This window comes from Ranitomeya variabilis, chromosome 5 (assembly GCF_051348905.1).
Source record: "Ranitomeya variabilis isolate aRanVar5 chromosome 5, aRanVar5.hap1, whole genome shotgun sequence".
Taxonomy (NCBI): Eukaryota; Metazoa; Chordata; class Amphibia; order Anura; family Dendrobatidae; genus Ranitomeya; species Ranitomeya variabilis.
This window is the reverse complement of record NC_135236.1, coordinates 620,063,831-620,083,625: the sequence shown is the minus strand read 5'-3', so window position 1 is coordinate 620,083,625 and position 19,795 is coordinate 620,063,831. Positions and strand designations below refer to the sequence as shown.

The 19,795-nt window shown below is 43.0% G+C and overlaps 1 protein-coding gene across 1 annotated transcript in view; it reads left to right on the top strand.

The window, feature by feature from the left end:
- GABRA1 (gamma-aminobutyric acid type A receptor subunit alpha1) overlaps positions 1–19,795 on the top strand; it is a 302,930-nt gene that overhangs the window by 104,596 nt on the left and 178,539 nt on the right. The window contains exon 5 of the mRNA XM_077266108.1: positions 6,722–6,942. Coding sequence (XP_077122223.1) covers positions 6,722–6,942 — 221 coding nt within the window. The remainder of the gene's footprint in view (positions 1–6,721; positions 6,943–19,795) is intronic.

Below are 19,795 nucleotides of genomic sequence, written 5' to 3'. Positions count from 1 at the left end.
AGAATTCCCATTTCCACCTATAGGGGTATTTAGTCCTCCGGCTGTGTCGAGGTGTCTAGGACGGGTTAGGCACACCCCACGGCTACTTCTAGTTGTGGTGTCAGTTTAGGGTTTGCGGTCAGTACAGATACCACTTACTCCTGAGAAAGTCTCTCATGCGGCTCCTAGGTCACCGGATCATAACAGTACAACTGGCCAACAATGAGTTAAATGCATCTCAGAAGAAGGGAAGGTGTTGAGCCATTTTTTTTTCTGTAGCCTGTTTTTTCTTTCCTTCCCTCTTTTCCTCTGGGTGACTGAGGAGACTTGTGCTAGCATGGATGTTCAGGGATTAGTTTCTCGTGTAGACCAGCTTGCTGCTAGGGTACAGGGTATTTCGGATTATATTGTTCAGACTCCGCTTTTAGAGCCTAGGATTCCTACTCCTGATTTGTTTTTTGGGGACAGGTCCAAATTTTTGAGTTTTAAAAACAACTGTAAACTGTTTTTTGCTCTGAAACCTCGTTCCTCTGGTGATCCCATTCAGCAGGTTAAAATTGTCATCTCCCTGTGGCGTGGCGACCCTCAGGATTGGGCATTTTCACTGGAATCTGGGAATCCGGCCTTGCTTAATGTAGATGCCTTTTTTCAGGCTCTAGGATTATTATATGATGAACCAAATTATGTGGATCAAGCGGAGAAGACCTTGTTGGCCCTGTCTCAGGGTCAAGAAGCGGCAGAATTGTACTGTCAGAAATTTAGAAAATGGTCTGTGCTGACTAAATGGAATGATGATGCTTTGGCTGCAATTTTCAGAAAGGGTCTTTCTGAATCTGTTAAAGATGCTATGGTGGGGTTTCCCATGCCTGTTGGTCTGACTGATTCTATGTCTCTGGCCATTCAGATTGATCGGCGCTTGCGGGAGCGCAGAACTGTGCGTACTGTGGCGTTGTCCTCAGAGCAGATGCCTGAGTCTATGCAGTGTGATAGGATTCTGTCTAGAACGGAACAACAAGGATTCAGACGTCAGAATAGGTTGTGTTTTTATTGTGGCGATGCTTCTCATGTCATTTCAGTCTGCCCTAAGCGTACAAAGAGAATCGCTAGTTCAGTTACCATCAGTGCTGTACAACCTAAATTTCTGTTATCTGTGACCTTGATCTGCTCATTGTCGTCATTTTCTGTCATGGCGTTTGTGGATTCAGGCGCCGCTTTGAATTTAATGGACTTTGAATTTGCCAGGCGTTGTGGTTTCCCCTTGCAGTCTTTGCAGAACCCTATTCCTTTAAGGGGCATTGATGCTACACTTTTGGCTAAAAATAAACCCCAGTTTTGGACACAGGTGACCATGTGCATGGCGCCAGCCCATCAGGAAGATTGTCGTTTTCTGGTGTTGTATAATTTGCATGATGCTATTGTGCTGGGTTTTCCATGGTTGCAGATACATAATCCTGTGTTGAATTGGAAGTCTATGTCTGTGACTAGTTGGGGTTGTCAGGGGGTTCATAGTGACGTTCCTTTGATGTCAATCTCCTCTTCCACCTCTTCTGAGGTTCCAGAGTTTTTGTCTGATTTTCAGGATGTATTCGATGAGCCCAAGTCCAGTTCCCTTCCACCGCATAGGGACTGTGATTGTGCTATTGACTTGATTCCAGGCTGTAAGTTTCCCAAGGGCCGACTTTTCAACCTGTCTGTGCCGGATCATACCGCCATGCGGAGTTATGTGTTGTGAATTCCGTTCTCAGACTCCCTCCTGTGGTCATGAATGGTACTTCAGCGAGTTCTGTCCGTGGACTCCCTCTGGTAGCTGTGAGTGGAACTGCTGGTTCTGAGGTTGCTTCATCAGCTGCCCTCGTTTGCGGCTGGGCTGGCTTCTCTATTTAACTCCACTCAGATCGTTACTCCATGCCAGCTGTCAATGTATTAGTACTGGTTCAGATCTCTCTCGGATCTTTCTGATGACCTGTCTACTCCAGCAAAAGCTAAGTCCCTGCTAGTTCTTTTGGTGTTCATTTTGTACTGAATATGTTTCTTAGTGCTTGCTAAGTTCTAGTCCAGCTTGCTAACATGATATTGCCTTGCTAGCTGGAAGCTCTGGGTTGCAGAGTGGCTTTTTGTAGTTTTTTGTGCTGACCGCATAGATCCCTTTCCTATCTTCAGTCTATCTAGTAAGTCTGGCCTCCTTTGCTGAAACCTGTTTCATCCCTGTGTTTGTGACTTTCCTCTTAACTCACAGTTAATATATGTGGGGGGCTGCCTTTACCTTTGGGGAAATTTCTCTGAGGCAAGGTAAGGCTTATTTTCCTATCTTTAGGGGTAGTTAGCTCTTAGGTTGTGAAGAGGCGTCTAGGGAGAGTTAGGTACGCTCCACGGCTATTTCTAGTGTGTGTGTTAGGATTAGGATTTGCGGTCAGCAGAGTTCCCACTTCCCAGAGCTTGTCCTGTCTGCTAGTTTAACCATCAGGTCATTCCAGGTGCACCTAACCACCATGTCCATAACAGTTATGTTAAGGAGTCTTTGGAGAAGGGGCATATTCGGCCATCTTCTTCACCGTTGGGAGCGGGATTTTTTTTGTTGCTAAGAAGGATGGCTCCTTGAGACCCTGTATTGATTATCGCCTCTTGAATAAGATCACGGTCAAGTTTCAATACCCTTTGCCTTTGCTTTCCGATTTGTTTGCCAGGATTAAGGGGGCTAGTTGGTTTACTAAGATTGACCTTCGGGGGGCATATAATCTTGTTCCTATTAAGCAGGGTGATGAATGGAAAACTGCGTTTAATACGCCCGAAGGCCATTTTGAATACCTTGTGATGCCATTCGGACTCTCTAATGCTCCATCTGTTTTTCAGTCCTTCATGCATGATATCTTCCGGAATTATCTTGATAAATTCATGATTGTATATTTGGATGATATCTTGATTTTTTCCGATGATTGGGAGTCTCATGTGAAACAGGTCAGGATGGTATTTCAGATCCTTCGTGATAATGCTTTGTTTGTGAAGGGGTCTAAGTGTCTGTTTGGAGTGCAGAAGGTTTCTTTTTTGGGCTTCATTTTTTCTCCCTCATCTATAGAGATGGATCCGGTTAAGGTTCAGGTCATTCATGATTGGATTCAGCCCACATCCGTGAAGAGCCTTCAGAAGTTTTTTGGCTTTGCTAATTTTTATCGCCGTTTCATTGCTAACTTCTCCAGTGTATTGATTATCGCCTCTTGAATAAGATCACGGTCAAGTTTCAATACCCTTTGCCTTTGCTTTCCGATTTGTTTGCCAGGATTAAGGGGGCTAGTTGGTTTACTAAGATTGACCTTCGGGGGGCATATAATCTTGTTCCTATTAAGCAGGGTGATGAATGGAAAACTGCGTTTAATACGCCCGAAGGCCATTTTGAATACCTTGTGATGCCATTCGGACTCTCTAATGCTCCATCTGTTTTTCAGTCCTTCATGCATGATATCTTCCGGAATTATCTTGATAAATTCATGATTGTATATTTGGATGATATCTTGATTTTTTCCGATGATTGGGAGTCTCATGTGAAACAGGTCAGGATGGTATTTCAGATCCTTCGTGATAATGCTTTGTTTGTGAAGGGGTCTAAGTGTCTGTTTGGAGTGCAGAAGGTTTCTTTTTTGGGCTTCATTTTTTCTCCCTCATCTATAGAGATGGATCCGGTTAAGGTTCAGGTCATTCATGATTGGATTCAGCCCACATCCGTGAAGAGCCTTCAGAAGTTTTTTGGCTTTGCTAATTTTTATCGCCGTTTCATTGCTAACTTCTCCAGTGTGGTTAAACCCCTGACCAATTTGACGAAGAAAGGTGCTGATGTAGCGAATTGGTCCTCTGTGGCTGTCTCTGCCTTTCAGGAGCTTAAACGCCGATTTACTTCTGCCCCGGTGTTGAGTCAGCCGGATGTTTCTCTTCCGTTTCATGTTGAGGTTGACGCTTCTGTGATTGGGGCAGGGGCCGTTTTGTCTCAGGAATTCTGTTGGTTCCTTGATGAAACCGTGTGCCTTCTTTTCTCGTAAGTTTTCGCCTGCTGAACGCAATTATGATGTCGGCAATCGGGAGTTGTTGGCTATGAAGTGGGCGTTTGAGGAATGGCGACATTGGCTTGAGGGAGCCAAGCACCGTATTGTGGTCTTGACCGATCATAAAAATCTGATTTACCTCGAGTCTACCAAACGGCTGAATCCTAGACAGGCTCGATGGTCCTTGTTTTTCTCCCGTTTTGATTTCGTGGTCTCGTATCTTCCGGGTTCTAAGAATATTAAGGCTGATGCCCTCTCTAGGAGTTTTTTGCCTGATTCCCCTGAGGTACTGGAACCGGTCGGCATTCTGAAGGAAGGGGTGGTCCTTTCGGCCATTTCCCCTGATTTGCGACGGGTTCTGCAGGAATTTCAGGCTGACAAACCTGACCGCTGTCCAGTGGGCAAACTGTTTGTTCCTGACAGATGGACTAGTAGAGTGATTTCTGTGGTTCATTGTTCTGTGTTGGCAGGCCATGCTGGTATTTTTGGTACCAGAGATTTGGTTGGTAGGTCCTTTTGGTGGCCTTCTTTGTCACGTGATGTGCGTTCTTTTGTGCAGTCCTGTGGGACTTGTGCATGGGCCAAGCCTTGTTGTTCCCGTGCTAGCGGGTTGCTTTTGCCTTTGCCGGTCCCTGAGAGGCCCTGGACGCATATTTCTATGGATTTTATTTCAGATCTTCCGGTTTCCCAGAGGATGTCGGTTATCTGGGTGGTTTGTGACCGGTTCTCTAAGATGGTCCATTTGGTGCCTTTGCCTAAATTGCCTTCCTCTTCTGATTTGGTTCCGTTGTTTTTCCAGCATGTGGTTCGTTTGCATGGTATTCCGGAGAATATTGTGTCCGACAGAGGTTCCCAGTTTGTTTCTAGGTTTTCGCGGGCCTTTTGTGCTAGGCTGGGCATTGATTTGTCTTTTACTTCCGCATTTCATCCTCAGACAAATGGCCAGACCGAGCGAACTAATCAGACTTTGGAAACTTATTTGAGATGCTTTGTGTCTGCTGATCAGGATGATTGGGTGGCTTTCTTGCCATTGGCCGAGTTTGCCCTTAATAAATGGGCTAGTTCGGCTACCTTGGTTTCGCCCTTCTTTTGTCATTTTGGTTTTCATCCTCGTTTTTCTTCGGGGCAGGTTGAGCCTTCTGATTGTCCTGGTGTGGATTCTGTGGTTGACAGGTTGCAGCAGATTTGGGCTCATGTGGTGGACAATTTGGTGTTGTCTCAGGAGGAGGCTCAGCGTTTTGCTAACCGTCGTCGGTGTGTTGGTTCCCGGCTTCGGGTTGGGGATTTGGTCTGGTTGTCTTCCCGTCATGTTCCTATGAAGGTTTCTTCCCCTAAGTTTAAGCCTCGGTTTATTGATCCTTATAGGATTTCTGAGATCATCAATCCGGTGTCTTTTCGTTTGGCCCTTCTGGGCCTCTTTTGCCATCCATAATGTTTTCCATAGATCTTTATTGCGGAAATATGTGGTGCCCGTTGTTCCCTCTGTTGATCATCCTGCTCCTGTGTTGGTTGATGGGGAGTTGGAGTATGTGATTGAGAAGATTTTGGATTCTCGCCTTTCGAGGCGGAGGCTTCAGTACCTTGTCAAATGGAAGGGTTATGGCCAGGAGGATAATTCTTGGGTTTTTGCCTCTGATGTCCATGCTGCTGATTTGGTCCGTGCCTTTCATCTGGCTCGTCCTGATCGGCCTGGGGGCGCTGGTGAGGGTTCGGTGACCCCTCTTCAAGGGGGGGGGTACTGTTGTGAATTCTGCTCTTGGGCTCCCTCAGGTGGTTGTTAGTGGTAGTGCAGTTGTCTTGGGGTTGTAATCCAGGGCAGGTGTTTCTGCTGATGGCAGCTCTATTAGGTATTTAGGTGTGGAGGATCCATTACTCCTGGCCAGTTGTCCATTGTTCCTGGAGGGATTGCATCTCTCTCTGGTTCCTCATGCTCTGCTGCCAATTCAGCTAAGTGTCTGGTTCTTTGTCTCTGTGCACACATGCAGTGTGCTTTGTAATTCAGTGCAATTCATTGTGTTTTTGTCCAGCTTAGACTTTGTTTGGATTTTTCAGTCATGCTGGATTCTCAGGTGTTGCAGATATACTTGCTATGTCTTTAGTTAGATGTAGTATATTTGTATTTTCTGCTGTGGATATTTTTAGGATTTTAATACTGACCGCTTAGAATTCTGTCCTATCCTTTTCTATTTAGCTAGAAGTGCCTCTTTTGCTAAATTCTGTTTTTCTGCCTGCGTGTGTCTTTCCTCTTATACTCACAGTCAATATTTGTGGGGGGCTGCCTATCCTTTGGGGCTCTGCTCTGAGGCAAGATAGAATTCCCATTTCCACCTATAGGGGTATTTAGTCCTCCGGCTGTGTCGAGGTGTCTAGGACGGGTTAGGCACACCCCACGGCTACTTCTAGTTGCGGTGTCAGTTTAGGGTTTGCGGTCAGTACAGATACCACTTACTCCTGAGAAAGTCTCTCATGCGGCTCCTAGGTCACCGGATCATAACACACATGTGTTTGTTGGTCATCGATCTTAATATTGATATTACATTTCCCACCTTGCTATTTTTCTTCTCTGCTTATATTTCAAATACATGATCTTTTCATTTATTGAGTGGTACATTACAGACAGATGGAGCTGCATTGTAAATAGCAATAATAAAGCAATGTGAACAATGAGGCATTTTACCTGTAATCTCTATTCTCTATTTGTCCATTTACAGGAATATACAATTGATGTATTTTTTCGACAAGGTTGGAAGGATGAAAGACTAAAATTCAAGGGACCGATGACTGTTCTTCGCCTAAATAATTTAATGGCTAGTAAAATATGGACTCCAGATACATTTTTTCACAATGGGAAGAAGTCTGTGGCTCACAACATGACAATGCCAAACAAACTGTTAAGAATAATAGAGGATGGAACACTGCTATATACAATGAGGTAATTTTTTTTCTTTTTATTAAGCTATATACTTTATTTATTTTTGACAATTTACTGTCATGGTTTGTTATTGCTTTTTTACTAGAATTAAATTTGATGAATTAAAAAAATATGGAATGAATAGGAATAAAAAACGAGAACTTGTCTAAAGGGCTTGTCAGCTTGCAGGATTTTCTGCCTGCTCTGTAAAGAAACACAAAAAAAAAATAAATAAAACATAGAATTTCCCCACTATATTCTCACTGTTGACCCAACATTAACCTCTTTACAACCTTGGCCGTATAGGAACATCTAAGGTCGTCTACCACCTTTAAGCTGGAGTGCCGGAACCCTCATCTTTCCTGGCACATGACAGCTGATTTGATCAGTTGTCATGTGCCGCTAACAGCCACGGGTGGAATCGCGATCCACCTGCGACTGTTAACATGTTAAATGCCGCTGTCAATCACTGACAATGGCATTTAACTTGAGTGCGACGGAAGCGCGTCATAAAACCTGCCCATTGGCTCCTGTCACATGATCGTGGAGTCCCGATTGGTTTGTATGACAGCTGGCAGTCTGCAAAAGTTCATAGGAGATGATGATTTATGCTACATAAATGCTAGCACAAGCGATCGAATGATCACAGCTTCCGGTCTCCTAAGGGGACTATTGAAGCAAGAAAAAAGTTAAAAAAAATGTTTTACAAAATATTCAAAAAATTAATAAACAAAAGTTTAAATAACCTCCCCTTTTGCCGTTTTCAACATAACACAATACACATTTTGTATCTCTGCGTTCAGAAATATCCAATTTATCCAAATTTTAAGTAAATGAATCTGATCAGTAAACAGCGTAATGAGAGAAAAAAAATCAAAACTCCAGAATTTTTGGTCACTGCAACATTGCAATATAATTCAATTACAAGTGATCAAAACTTCATATTTACCCCAGAATAGTACCAGCTCGTCACGAAAAACATAAGCCATCACCAAACCTCAGATCTAAAAAATTGAATACACTATGGGTCTCAGAAAATGTTGCTTTTTTTAACAAACTTTGGATTTTTTTTTAACTACATAAATTAAAGAAGAACCTATACATTTTTGGTATCTGCATTTTTGTACTGACCTGGAGAATCATAATGGCAGGTCAGTTTTAGGCATTTCATGAAAATGGTAAAAAAAATAAAACTATTGTAAAGTTGCACTCTTTTGCAATTATACCGTACTTGGAACTTTCCCGTTTTAAAATACACTATGTGGTAAAACCAATGGAGTTGTTCAAAAGTGCATCTTATCTCGCAGAATACAAGTCCTCACATGGCCATATCGATGGAAAAATAAAAAAAGTTATAGTTCTGGGAAGAAGTGAAGCAAAAAACAAAAAACCCTAAAATGGAAAATCTCAAGGTCGTGAAGAAGTTATAGTGAATCTTTCAGTAGAAGCAACCCTCCAAAGTTGTCTCTATGGGCATGAAGGTCAAAGGAAGCTTAATAAAATGATACATTAATATTTGGGATCCGGTGTCTAATTGCAGAAAAATACACTTTTTTTTATTATGCAAATGAGATCTTCAGATCTATGGATCGGAAACTAATACCTCAGAATCTGCCTCCAAAGATTATTTTAAATAAAAGGGGCGCAACCAGTGCGAGACATGTAGCTCAAGAGAGTAGACATACTGTTATTATGTCTCACACTGGTAACTTCCCCTTCAGTTAAAAAAAGTTCAATAAGCAGACTCTTAGGAAGATCTATGTCCCTCCCATAGATCTTAACAGCGTGTATACATATTAAGACTGCTTGCACTTATCAAGGTATCATTTTACTCAGCTGCCCAAGACATATTTCTATATAGATGACGTAGCAGAGTTGATTCCACTGACAGATTCCCTTTAATACTATATGAAGTAAATGAGACGTACTGAAAAAAACAATGATATGTATGACAGAGGGCTGCAAAATGAGAGAGTTTCCTTTTCTATCTGTTTGCAGTAGGAAACAAATATTGTTAAGCCACTCCTTTGTTAAGGCTAGTTAATGAATTAAATAGCTCTTAGCCAAATGCTCCTTTGCTTCTTCTGAGTATATGTGTGGGCTGATTTGGAGGAATGGAGTAAATCTGAACTAGACTCCTCTGGAGGTGGCTTATATCCCTGAGAACAACAGATTGGAAAACTATCTGATTCCTTTCATTCCCACATCTGCTAGAGGTGAAAAAGGTCAACTGGAATTTATGCTTGTGATGTCTACAAAATTTCTACAAGAACACTACAAGACCAAGTAGGACATCCTGCGGACTGACAAACAATGTGGTCAAGATTAATAATTTATTTTTAGAATTTATTTCACAGCTTAAATCTAGTCTCATTAAACAGTCTTTTTCTCTTGTTCTCTTCCATTTTTGGCTGGAAGATGTCTCATAGTTTGGGTTTAGATGAGATGTTTAGCTTATCATTCCTTGACTGTAGTCAGTATTTTTTTTACAGTCATTCACAGAAATGGAGAAAGGCTGAGCTCCTTGAACACTTGAATACTTCTTCATATACTTCTCACATTTTTGGTTAAAATATAAAAAAAAAATGATCATTTTTAGTTTTTCTTTAATAAAGAATTCACGTAAAAAAATGCAGCTGAAAAATAATTTTGTGTGTAATGAACACAGATTATATTAGGTAAAAAGCTTATAAATGAATACAGTGACTCTCATGACTTAATATCTGGTTACAACATAGCTTTACTTATCTGGAAGAAAAAATATCTGTGCTAATAAATGTCAATCATTTTTGACAGTGCAATTTAAAGATGCTCTAGAAGCCTATTTCCACAAAATAAATTGACATTTTTGGTTAAAAAGCATTTAGACAAGTTACCGTATATACTCGAGTATAAGCCGAGATTTTCAGCCCAAATTTTTGGACTGAAAGTGCCCCTCTCGGCTTATACTCGAGTCACGGTCGGCGGGTGAGGGGGAGAGGGCGCTGAGGCATACTTACCTGCTTCCGGGGCTCCTGGCGCTCCCCCTGCCCGTCCCACGGTCTCCGGGTGCCGCAGCTCTTCCCCTGTTCAGCGGTCACGTGGGACCGCTCATTAGAGAAATGAATAGGCGGCTCCACCTCCCATAGGGGCGGAGCCGCCTATTCATTTCTCTAATCAGCGGTGCCGGTGACCGCTGACAGAGGAAGAGGCTGCGGCACCGAAGACCAGCTGTCCGGGGGAAGGAGCGGGACGCCGGGAGCAGGTAAGTATTACATATTCACCTGTCCGCGTTCCACACGCCGGGCGCCGCTCCATCTTCCCGGCATCTCTCCGCAGTGACTGTGAAGGTCAGAGGGCGCGATGACGCATATAGTGTGCGCGCCGCCCTCTGCCTGATCAGTCAGTGCGGAGAGACCCGGGACGGGACGCCGAAGAGCTGCAAGCAAGAGAGGTGAGTAGTAGTGTTGAGCATTCCGATACCGCAAGTATCGGGTATCGGCCGATACTTGCGGGTATCGGAATTCCGATACCGAGATCCGATACTTTTGTGGTATCGGGTATCAGTATCGAAACAACATTAATGTGTAAAAGAAAGAATTAAAATAAAAAATATTGCTATACTCACCTCTCCGACGCAGCCTGGACCTCACCGAGGGAACCGGCAGCGTTCTTTGCTTAAAATGCGCGCGTTTACTTCCTTCCGTGACGTCACGGCTTGTGATTGGTCGCTTGCCGCCCATGTGGCCGCGACGCGACCAATCACAGCAAGCCGTGACGTAATTTTCAGGTCCTGAATGCCTAATTCTAGGCATTCAGGATTTGAAAATTACGTTCCGGCTTGTGATTGGTCGCGTCGCGGTCACATGGGCGACGCGACCAATCACAAGCCGTGACGTCACGGGAGGCAGAAAACGCGCGCATTTTAAAATTATGTCACGGCTTGTGATTGGTTGCGTGCCGCCCATGTGACCGCGACGCGACCAATCACAGCAAGCCGTGACGTAATTTTCAGGTCCTGAATGCAGAATTAGGCATTCAGGACCTGAAATTACGTCACGGCTTGCTGTGATTGGTCGCGTCGCGGTCACATGGGCGGCACGCAACCAATCACAAGCTGTGACGTAATTTTAAAATGCGCGCGTTTCCTGCCTTCCGTGACGTCACGGCTTGTGATTGGTCGCGTCGCCCATGTGACCGCGACGCGACCAATCACAAGCCGGAACGTAATTTTAAAATCCTGAATGCCTAGAATTAGGCATTCAGGACCTGAAAATTACGTCACGGCTTGCTGTGATTGGTCGCGTCGCGGCCACATGGGCGGCACGCGACCAATCACAAGCCGTGACGTCACGGAAGGAAGTAAATGCGCGCATTTTAAAGAACGCTGCCGGTTCCCTCGGTGAGGTCCAGGCTGCATCGGAGAGGTGAGTATAGCAATATTTTTTATTTTAATTCTTTCTTTTACACATTAATATGGATCCCAGGGCCTGAAGGAGAGTTTCCTCTCCTTCAGACCCTGGGAACCATCAGGGATACCATCCGATACTTGAGTCCCATTGACTTGTATTGGTATCGGGTATCGGTATCGGATTAGATCCGATACTTTGCCGGTATCGGCCGATACTTTCCGATACCGATACTTTCAAGTATCGGACGGTATCGCTCAACACTAGTGAGTATGTGTTTTATTATTTTTATTGCAGCAGCAGCAGCAATGGCACAGCTTTCTATGGTACATCTATGGGGCAATTCTGAACGGTGCAGAGCACTATATGGCACAGCTATGGGGGCAATAATGAACGGTGCAGAGCACTATATGGTACAGCTATGGGGCAATAATAAACGGTGCAGAGCACTATATGGCACAGCTATGGGGAAATAATGAACGGCGCAGAGCACTATATGGCACAGCTATGGGGCAATTATGAACGGTGCAGAGCACTATATGGCACAGCTTTCTATGGTACAGCTATGGGGCAATAATGAATGGTGCAGAGCACTATATGGCACAGCTATGGGGCCATAATGAACGGTGCAGAGCACTGTATGGCACAGCTATGGGGGCAATTATGAACGGTGCAGAGCACTATATGGTACAGCTATGGGGCAATAATAAACGGTGCAGAGCACTCTATGGCACAGCTATGGGGAAATAATGAACGGCGCAGAGCACTATATGGCACAGCTATGGGGCAATTATGAACGGTGCAGAGCACTATATGGCACAGCTTTCTATGGTACAGCTATGGGGCAATGATGAATGGTGCAGAGCACTATATGGCACAGCTATGGGGACATAATGAACGGTATGGAGCATCTATTTTTATGTTTGAAATTCACCGGTAGCTGCTGCATTTTCCACCCTAGGCTTATACTCGAGTCAATAAGTTTTCCCAGTTTTTTGTGGCAAAATTAGGGGGGTCGGCTTATACTCGGGTCAGCTTATACTCGAGTATATACGGTAACTCCTGTTTTAAGTAGAAAGTTAAGAAGCTGAGTTGCAGTTTACAGGGTTCTTGCATTGGTAGAATGAGTTTGATGCTAGGGATGAGTGAACAGTAAAATGCTTGGATGCTCATTACTAGGGATGAGAGAGCATTAAAATTCTCAGGTGCTCATTGCTCATTACTAGAACCAAGAAATTCCTAATACTCGGAAGCTCATTTCGAGTAACGAGTATAAGTCAATGGGAAATCTGAGCCTTTTTCTGGCAGACGTTACAGGCAGCGCTCCAGCGGCAGCAGCAGAGAGCAGACGCAGCCTAAGCACACTGTTTAAGGGGGCAAAGTGCTGGAGCGCTGCCTATAACGTCCACTTTACACGATCACTCAAGCATTTATCAGCATAAGGCGACATATTGAATAAGACCGGAGATCGGTCAAAACGTCGAATAGAGTTGCTCATATATGTTTTTCTCTGCTCTACGAATATTGTGTGTGACCACACAAATAAATTTCCTTTTTGCATCACCTTACGGATAGACTGTGCGGTGAATTCTCTTCATTTGGACTCAGGGTCTCAAGGGCCCATTCCACCAGCACCTTGCATTTGGACAGAGTGCAGGCCAATTTATTGTATCTAGAAAACAATATTGTCACACTTTTACTCCACTCTAAGGACTGACAATAAAACATTAAAAATCAATGAGAAATTGGAGTTGACAGGAAAAAAATTGTCAAGAAGCGTTCTTTCCTATATAATGACTTGCATATAAGGCAACATTTTAAAATATAAAAAAAATAATTAAAGTAAGCCCAAACTTTTATTTTTTTATACATATTTTTTTATAAAGAATTGGAAATTTCAGTGTAATTTATGAAGGAAGAAAGAAATGCCAAAAATTAGATGGAAGAGGCTCTCATATAAACCCTGTATTAGACATAAAGTAGGACCTCATACACATTATGTTCAAATTGTCATGTAGTGGTACTCCTAGATTCAAAAAGGTTATGCCCTATGTGCAAAGCCTGCCAAAAATTACAAGCAAGGTCATCCATATGTAATGCTGGTATCTGGATGCAATGCACAGAAGCATGAGCTGGAAACAGTTGGGATGTTTATAGTTCTATTTATATATAATGATTTAAAGTAACTCTAAACAATTAGTGTTAGTAACTAGGCAGATTAGCATTCAAACAAAGATAATAATAAACTTGGAAAAGCAAAGGAAGCATTTCTCTATCTAACATCAATGTTATGTTCACAACAGTGGTGCGCCCATCTGCCACATAGGTTTTCTCTCTGCAATTCTGGTCCTAGTAGGGTTTTCCCACTGGGCCGCAAGTCTCTTTCTGACATACTGTAGTCTATCAAAGCCAGTTGAGTCTCCCACACACCAACTAGCCCCCTGCCATCCTGAGACCCTAATCCCAGCAGACCCCACTGGTGTAGAGGATAACTGAAAGTGACGGCCCTGGTCACACACACTGTCTTTTCACAGTCACAGACATGTCCTGCCTGTTGCAGTTTCCTCATGTTTATTGTTTATTCTTGGCTTGATAATCATTGGGAGTCTCTCAGGATTGGACGCCTTGTTGAGTAACATCTGGTCTCTTGAGCTTTACTGGTGTAGGACACTGATCCTGTGTAGATTATTTGCCTTGTCATGAGATGGCTGACACCTTGCTGTGGTAGGCTTTCCAGAGATGTTTGTTATGCTGGCATTAGCCACATCTTTGGAAAGTGTCTGCTCCGCTCACTTCTCTAGTGCCAAATCTGCCTGCGATTTGGCACACAGGGCTTTTATATCCAGAAATTCCTTCCTGTGAGTCACCTGATCAGGTCCAACACACAAAGTCGCGCCCCCTGCAAATCTTCCAGCATCATTCGGTTCAGCTTGATTTAGCCTTGCTGCAGATGGCAGTCTCTCCTAAATAATGGCACATCCTGCAAGGGCTCTTCAGGGATTTCACTGCTTATTGCACATACATCATGAAGTCGCCATCTGTAGTGCCTCATACAAAAGTAATCAAAGTGTAGTTGTGGTCTTCCTACACTCATAACAGCTTTGCACACAGTCCAAAGCCATAAAAAATTATAATGGTTATAATTATTATGGTCATCCATACACAGTGCAACATCTAGCCTATGAACCGCTACACAAATAAAGGCTTTGTAAAGTGCAAAGTCAAGAAAAAATAAGGAGGATTATCCAGTCATCCATAGACCCTTGAATGCAACAACTGGTGGACCTCATTCAAATATTAAAGTTTAAAAACACTTTATGTGCTACTGTCATCTGGTAGTGTGGAAAAGTTGGGGCTAATCCAGGCTTAGTTAGTTTTTATCAGAGTGACCCTGTCAGCATTTTCTGCTGACAACCAAAAGCACCTGTCTATTATCCCCTCCCCCCCAGCAGCACTAAAAACCTGCTCAGACAAAACGCTAGTGGCTGGGCGGTGCAACACCTCCAAGGCGTAGAGGGGCATGTCATGCCAGGTGTCCAGCTTTGAGACCCAATAGTTGAAGGTCGCAGAAGAATTAGGAAGTATGCTGGTTTTGTCAGCCAGATTTAGCTTGACCATCTTTAAAAACTTTTTTCCCCTTGTCAAAAATACCCAATCATTAGGACCTGGTTGCTGGGAGGGTGTCATGAAATTGGCCCAGTCCTTTGACAGTGTACACTTTCCTCTGCTTTACCTGGCATGTGACTTATTCACCTCTCCTCCTGCCCCCTGCTGCTAGCGTTGTCTGACAGGATTTTTTTCAACATATTTTCTACTAGTAGGCCTCTCCGCCTCACGAAGAAAAGATACAAGGTTCTCATTGTAGCAATAGCAGGCTGAAGAACCAGTACTGCTTTTTGGCCAAAATGAATGTAATGTGAGGGTCACAGGAAAGGCAGTGGTACATAAAGTCTGCCATATGAGCCAATTTCCTACAGTCAACACTTCCCTGTCTCCACCATGATGACTACTTTCCAACTTCTCCTCCTCCTCCATCTCTTCCTTCTCATTCTCCTCCTCAGCCCATCCATGTTAGAAAGAGGGGACAATGCTTGTGTGGGTACTAGCCTCTGCTGTGCTAGCAACCTGGTCCTGTACTTCCTCCTCCTCAGCCTCCACCTCCTCATTGTTACCATGCTGAGCAAATGAGATGAGGTTGGGCTGGGTAGTCTCTCTCTGTCTCATGTCTTCCTCCATCTCCACCTGGTTCACATGCAAAGCTTCAGCTTTAATTGTGATCAGTATCTAAGTAGGCACAAAAACGGGATTGTTGCACTGATTATGACATCATTGCCGCTCACCATCTTTGTGGATACCTCAAAGTCTTGTAGAACCACACAAATGTCAGACATCCATGCCCTCTCTTCAGTTATGTGTGTAGGCTGCCCAGAGTACAGACGGTTGTGTTGGAGCTGATATTCAGCAACTGGCCTCTGCTGTTCACAAACCCTTGCCAGCATGTTCAGTGTGGAATTCCAGCACATGGTGACGTAGCATACTAGTCTGTGAGCTGGCACTTGCATGCGCTGCTGTAGTACAGCCAGAGAGGTAGCAGCTGTAGACAACTTGTGGAAATGGGTGCTGACATGATGTACCTTGATCAAAAGCTCTGGCGAATCTGGGTCATTTTTCAGAAACTGCTGAACCACCAAACTGAGCATGTGGGCCAAGCATGGCACATGTGTGACCTTTCCAAGCTTTACCACCACTACCAGGTTATGGCTAGGATCATACACGACCATGCTTGGTTTGAGGTTCAGCGGTGAGAGCCACAAGTCTGTTATTCCTTTCCAATAATTGTATGTGGCACCAATCATGGACCCAGACGTTCAGCTCGCAGAGTCAGGTGCTTAGATGACATGTGCCTAATCATGCTGATGGTGGTTAGGCTCCTAGTGGTCAGGTCCTGCTGATCTTGGCATGGCACAGGTTGCAAATTACCATTTTTTTGCAGAACTCTCTTTAAAAAAGCCCCAGACTGGGCTACACCTAACTCTTTCACAGAGACATGGCTTGTCGGTGCTCTGCAGAACAGTTGCCTGCCTTCTCCCTCTGGTTATTCCCTTGCCTCTTCCTGTCTATTTTGGTGCTGCCGATCTCTCCCCCTCAGCACTTCTGGCCTTGCTCTGCATGCCAACTTCCCAGGTTCACTCGGTGACTTTGTCATCCACTATTTCGACTTCCTTCACTGTACCCTGGTCCTTCGGACTTGATGATTTAACAACTGCCTAACTTACCAGCAACTGTGTCTCATCATCACCTGATTCTTTATATAAAATTTGTTCTCTACTAGTGATGAGCGAGTGTGCTTGTTACTCGAGTTTTCCGAGCATGCTCGGGTGATATCCGAGTATTATTAAGTTTATTTTTAATAAAAATAAAAAAAAAATAGTTACCTGCAGCAGGCAAAACAGCTTAAAGTTTAATGCTGCATAATGTAACACAAAGCACATAAAACTCTATGGATTACAATATAGTCAATTTTTTCACCCCCCCCCAAAAAAAAAAAAAAAAGAATGTGGCATTTGTGCAGCAGCTATATATTTTGCAATGGACTGCAAAGCTCTAAGCCCTGATAGAGGGGCTGTATTCTGCCACTCTCCCTGCTCCTTCACCTGTTCCCAGACTAAATGCAGAATGTGTCTGATACAAACAGCAAAGCACAAGATTAGCCCTTAGAAAGACTGTTAATATGATGGTTCAGCATTAGCACCAGTATGAACCCTAGAGGATTGAGATTAGTTAAACTGTCCACACACAGGCCTTGATAACTGCTCTATCTCCAAGCAGAACCATCCCTGAGCTGCACAATTGCATCATTGAGCTGAGAGCGGAGGCTCCAGTGCTTTTATAACCTCTGATGAGGTAATGCGGCCAGCCAATCATAGTAATGCCACTACCAAGATGGCTATGACATTACTGTGACAGGTAGGCAACTGCCACATTCTTCTTGGATGTGTAACAGGTGTCAAACGTGCGGAGCGGGAATTCAAGCTAAAAATTTGAGCACCAGCCAATTATTGTTGAGTGCCGAGCACCCAGATATTCGAGTGACATCCGGGTAGCACTGAGCACTTTCGCTCATCCCTATTTGATGTTTGACCAGTTTTGCAGTTGTTTTCTTCCGGTAAACCCTTATAAGTCTCCAAAGAACCACTGAATTTCCCTGGACTCTAGTTGGAAAACACAGCCTTCGTCTATAAGCCATATATGACTTTCTTCACTAAAAAAAAATCCTACAGCAAGGACAAATGCCCAATAGAGAATAATGTTCAAGATGAAATATTAAGGCCACTTGAGAGCAGAAAATGTATTGAAATTTCCAACTGTTGTATTACCAGCTGTATGCCACGCAATACATACATCATCTTGAAATATTTTCCTTGGCCACAACCTGATGGATGATGCATTCTATTCTTCTAGGCAGCATTTTAATGGATATTTAAAAGACATACCATTTGATGATATGGTAAATGATTGTTTGCCAGCAATTAACCTAGTAGCTGGCATCAATTAATCAGGGTTTTCCATAAATCCCTCCTTGCCCAAAGGGCATGACTATGTAAAGTAGAGGAACATGACTGTTATAACTCATGGCTTTGCAAGAAAAAGCCAAACTCAAACTTCCTTTAATAAATCTCTAAAGAACAAATTCAGTAAGGAGCTAAATACTCAATGACTACAATGTTGACTGATGAATTAGAGTGCAAAGAAGTCAATATTGCAATTTTTTTAAATAACAGTTCACATTGTAACAGTGCCATTTTTGAAAATTTACACCCTCTAAATACACACCTGTCAAAAAGCCAATTTTTCAGTGAATATTACCATTCGTTATGAAATATCACATTATTTTTATAATAATTACAATAATAATACTAATAATAATATTTTCAATATGGTTTGTTTAGCTTCTATCCAAACGCATGCTTTACAAATGTTGAGACGTACATGTTATTATTATTTATTTATGAATATCCATCATAGAATTCTATAATTTGATAGGAAGTTGATAAAATGTAATTATTTTCACTAAAGAATGCTCTGCTATTTCTCACATTTCTGAAGATTGTGTCAGCCAGAGAGCGGGCTAATATGATTCCAGGCACAGCTTTATGGGCTTTTTCATAATGTCGTGTGACTATTACATCACATTACCAGTATCAGTATCAGTGGGGACTATCACAGCCAGTACAGATGATGAATGATGGAAAACAGTGATCATTTTAGAGTCTTTTCAGACCTATTGCAAGAAGGCCAGTGTGCACACTTAATCATTAGTGATGGGGATAGAAAGACCTAAAACAGAATGTTTGTACTACTACAATGCCAAAGAACGTGAGAATGATAGTCTTGTCCTGTGAGGAATAATGCACAGATTCAACATATAGAGAGGTGCTGGACCTGCAGAGTCTGTGTTACTGATTTTACTTATCATAAAATACTGCAGTATTTCACCTTAATAACATCATTTTTTTTATTGTTGATGCACTACAAGCAAGGAACGCAGTTTAAGCCATCTCACTCCTAATTTTTCAACTGAAAAAATTTACTGAAACAGAGGCCTCATTCAGACATCTGATTTTCTCACACCAGTCCTGTTTGTAGCTTTCACGGGTAGCAAATGTACCAGTGATAGTCTATAGGGCCATTCAAATACCTGTGGTATTTTGCAGCCCGAATGGAAAATAAGAGACATGTCTGATTTTGATGTCACAGATCAAAATCGTCAATGAAAGTCAATGGAGTGAAAACATTGCACAAGACTCGAATGCATTTCCAATTTTCGCAGATGTCAGAAAGGTAAAGATGGAGACATTTTTTTTCTCCACATGCAAGAAAATCTGATGACATTCTGTTAGGGCTGGCGAAATGCACTGAGTAAATATGGAGATAGTATAGGTGCGTTCGCAGCCCGGGGTCCACCGTGCTGGAGTGGAACCTGCTGCTAGTAAATGGTGGCACTATATGACTGTACTACGCCTGAATAGACATGGGTTCCATCACCCTGTCTGTATAGGAGCGAACTCTGTTGCTTTTTTTTTTTTTTTAAACCAACAATTTTTTATTGAAATTTCCAAAGAATAACATAAACAAACAGTCGACAAACAGAAAAAGAGAAGGGGTCAGATTAAACATGGGGAAGATAGAAGGGATAATGGGGGTGAGGGGAAGGGGAAGAATGGGCAGCAATACAACATGTCCGGTGTAAGATTCAAAGTGTACAGACAGCAATCCCAGCAAAGGAGAGAGGAGTGCTAGACAGAAAAATTTTCAGTGGAAATCAGAGCGAGACATCCACAGTGTTATAATTTGAGGAGATCCATGGGTCCCACCAATCCAGAGTCGTAGTTTTCTGTTTCAAATCATGCGCAAGCATGACTTCATAAGCACAGTGAAGATTTAAACGAGATATTGCCTCAGAAAGAGTGGGGAGGGCCGAAGAC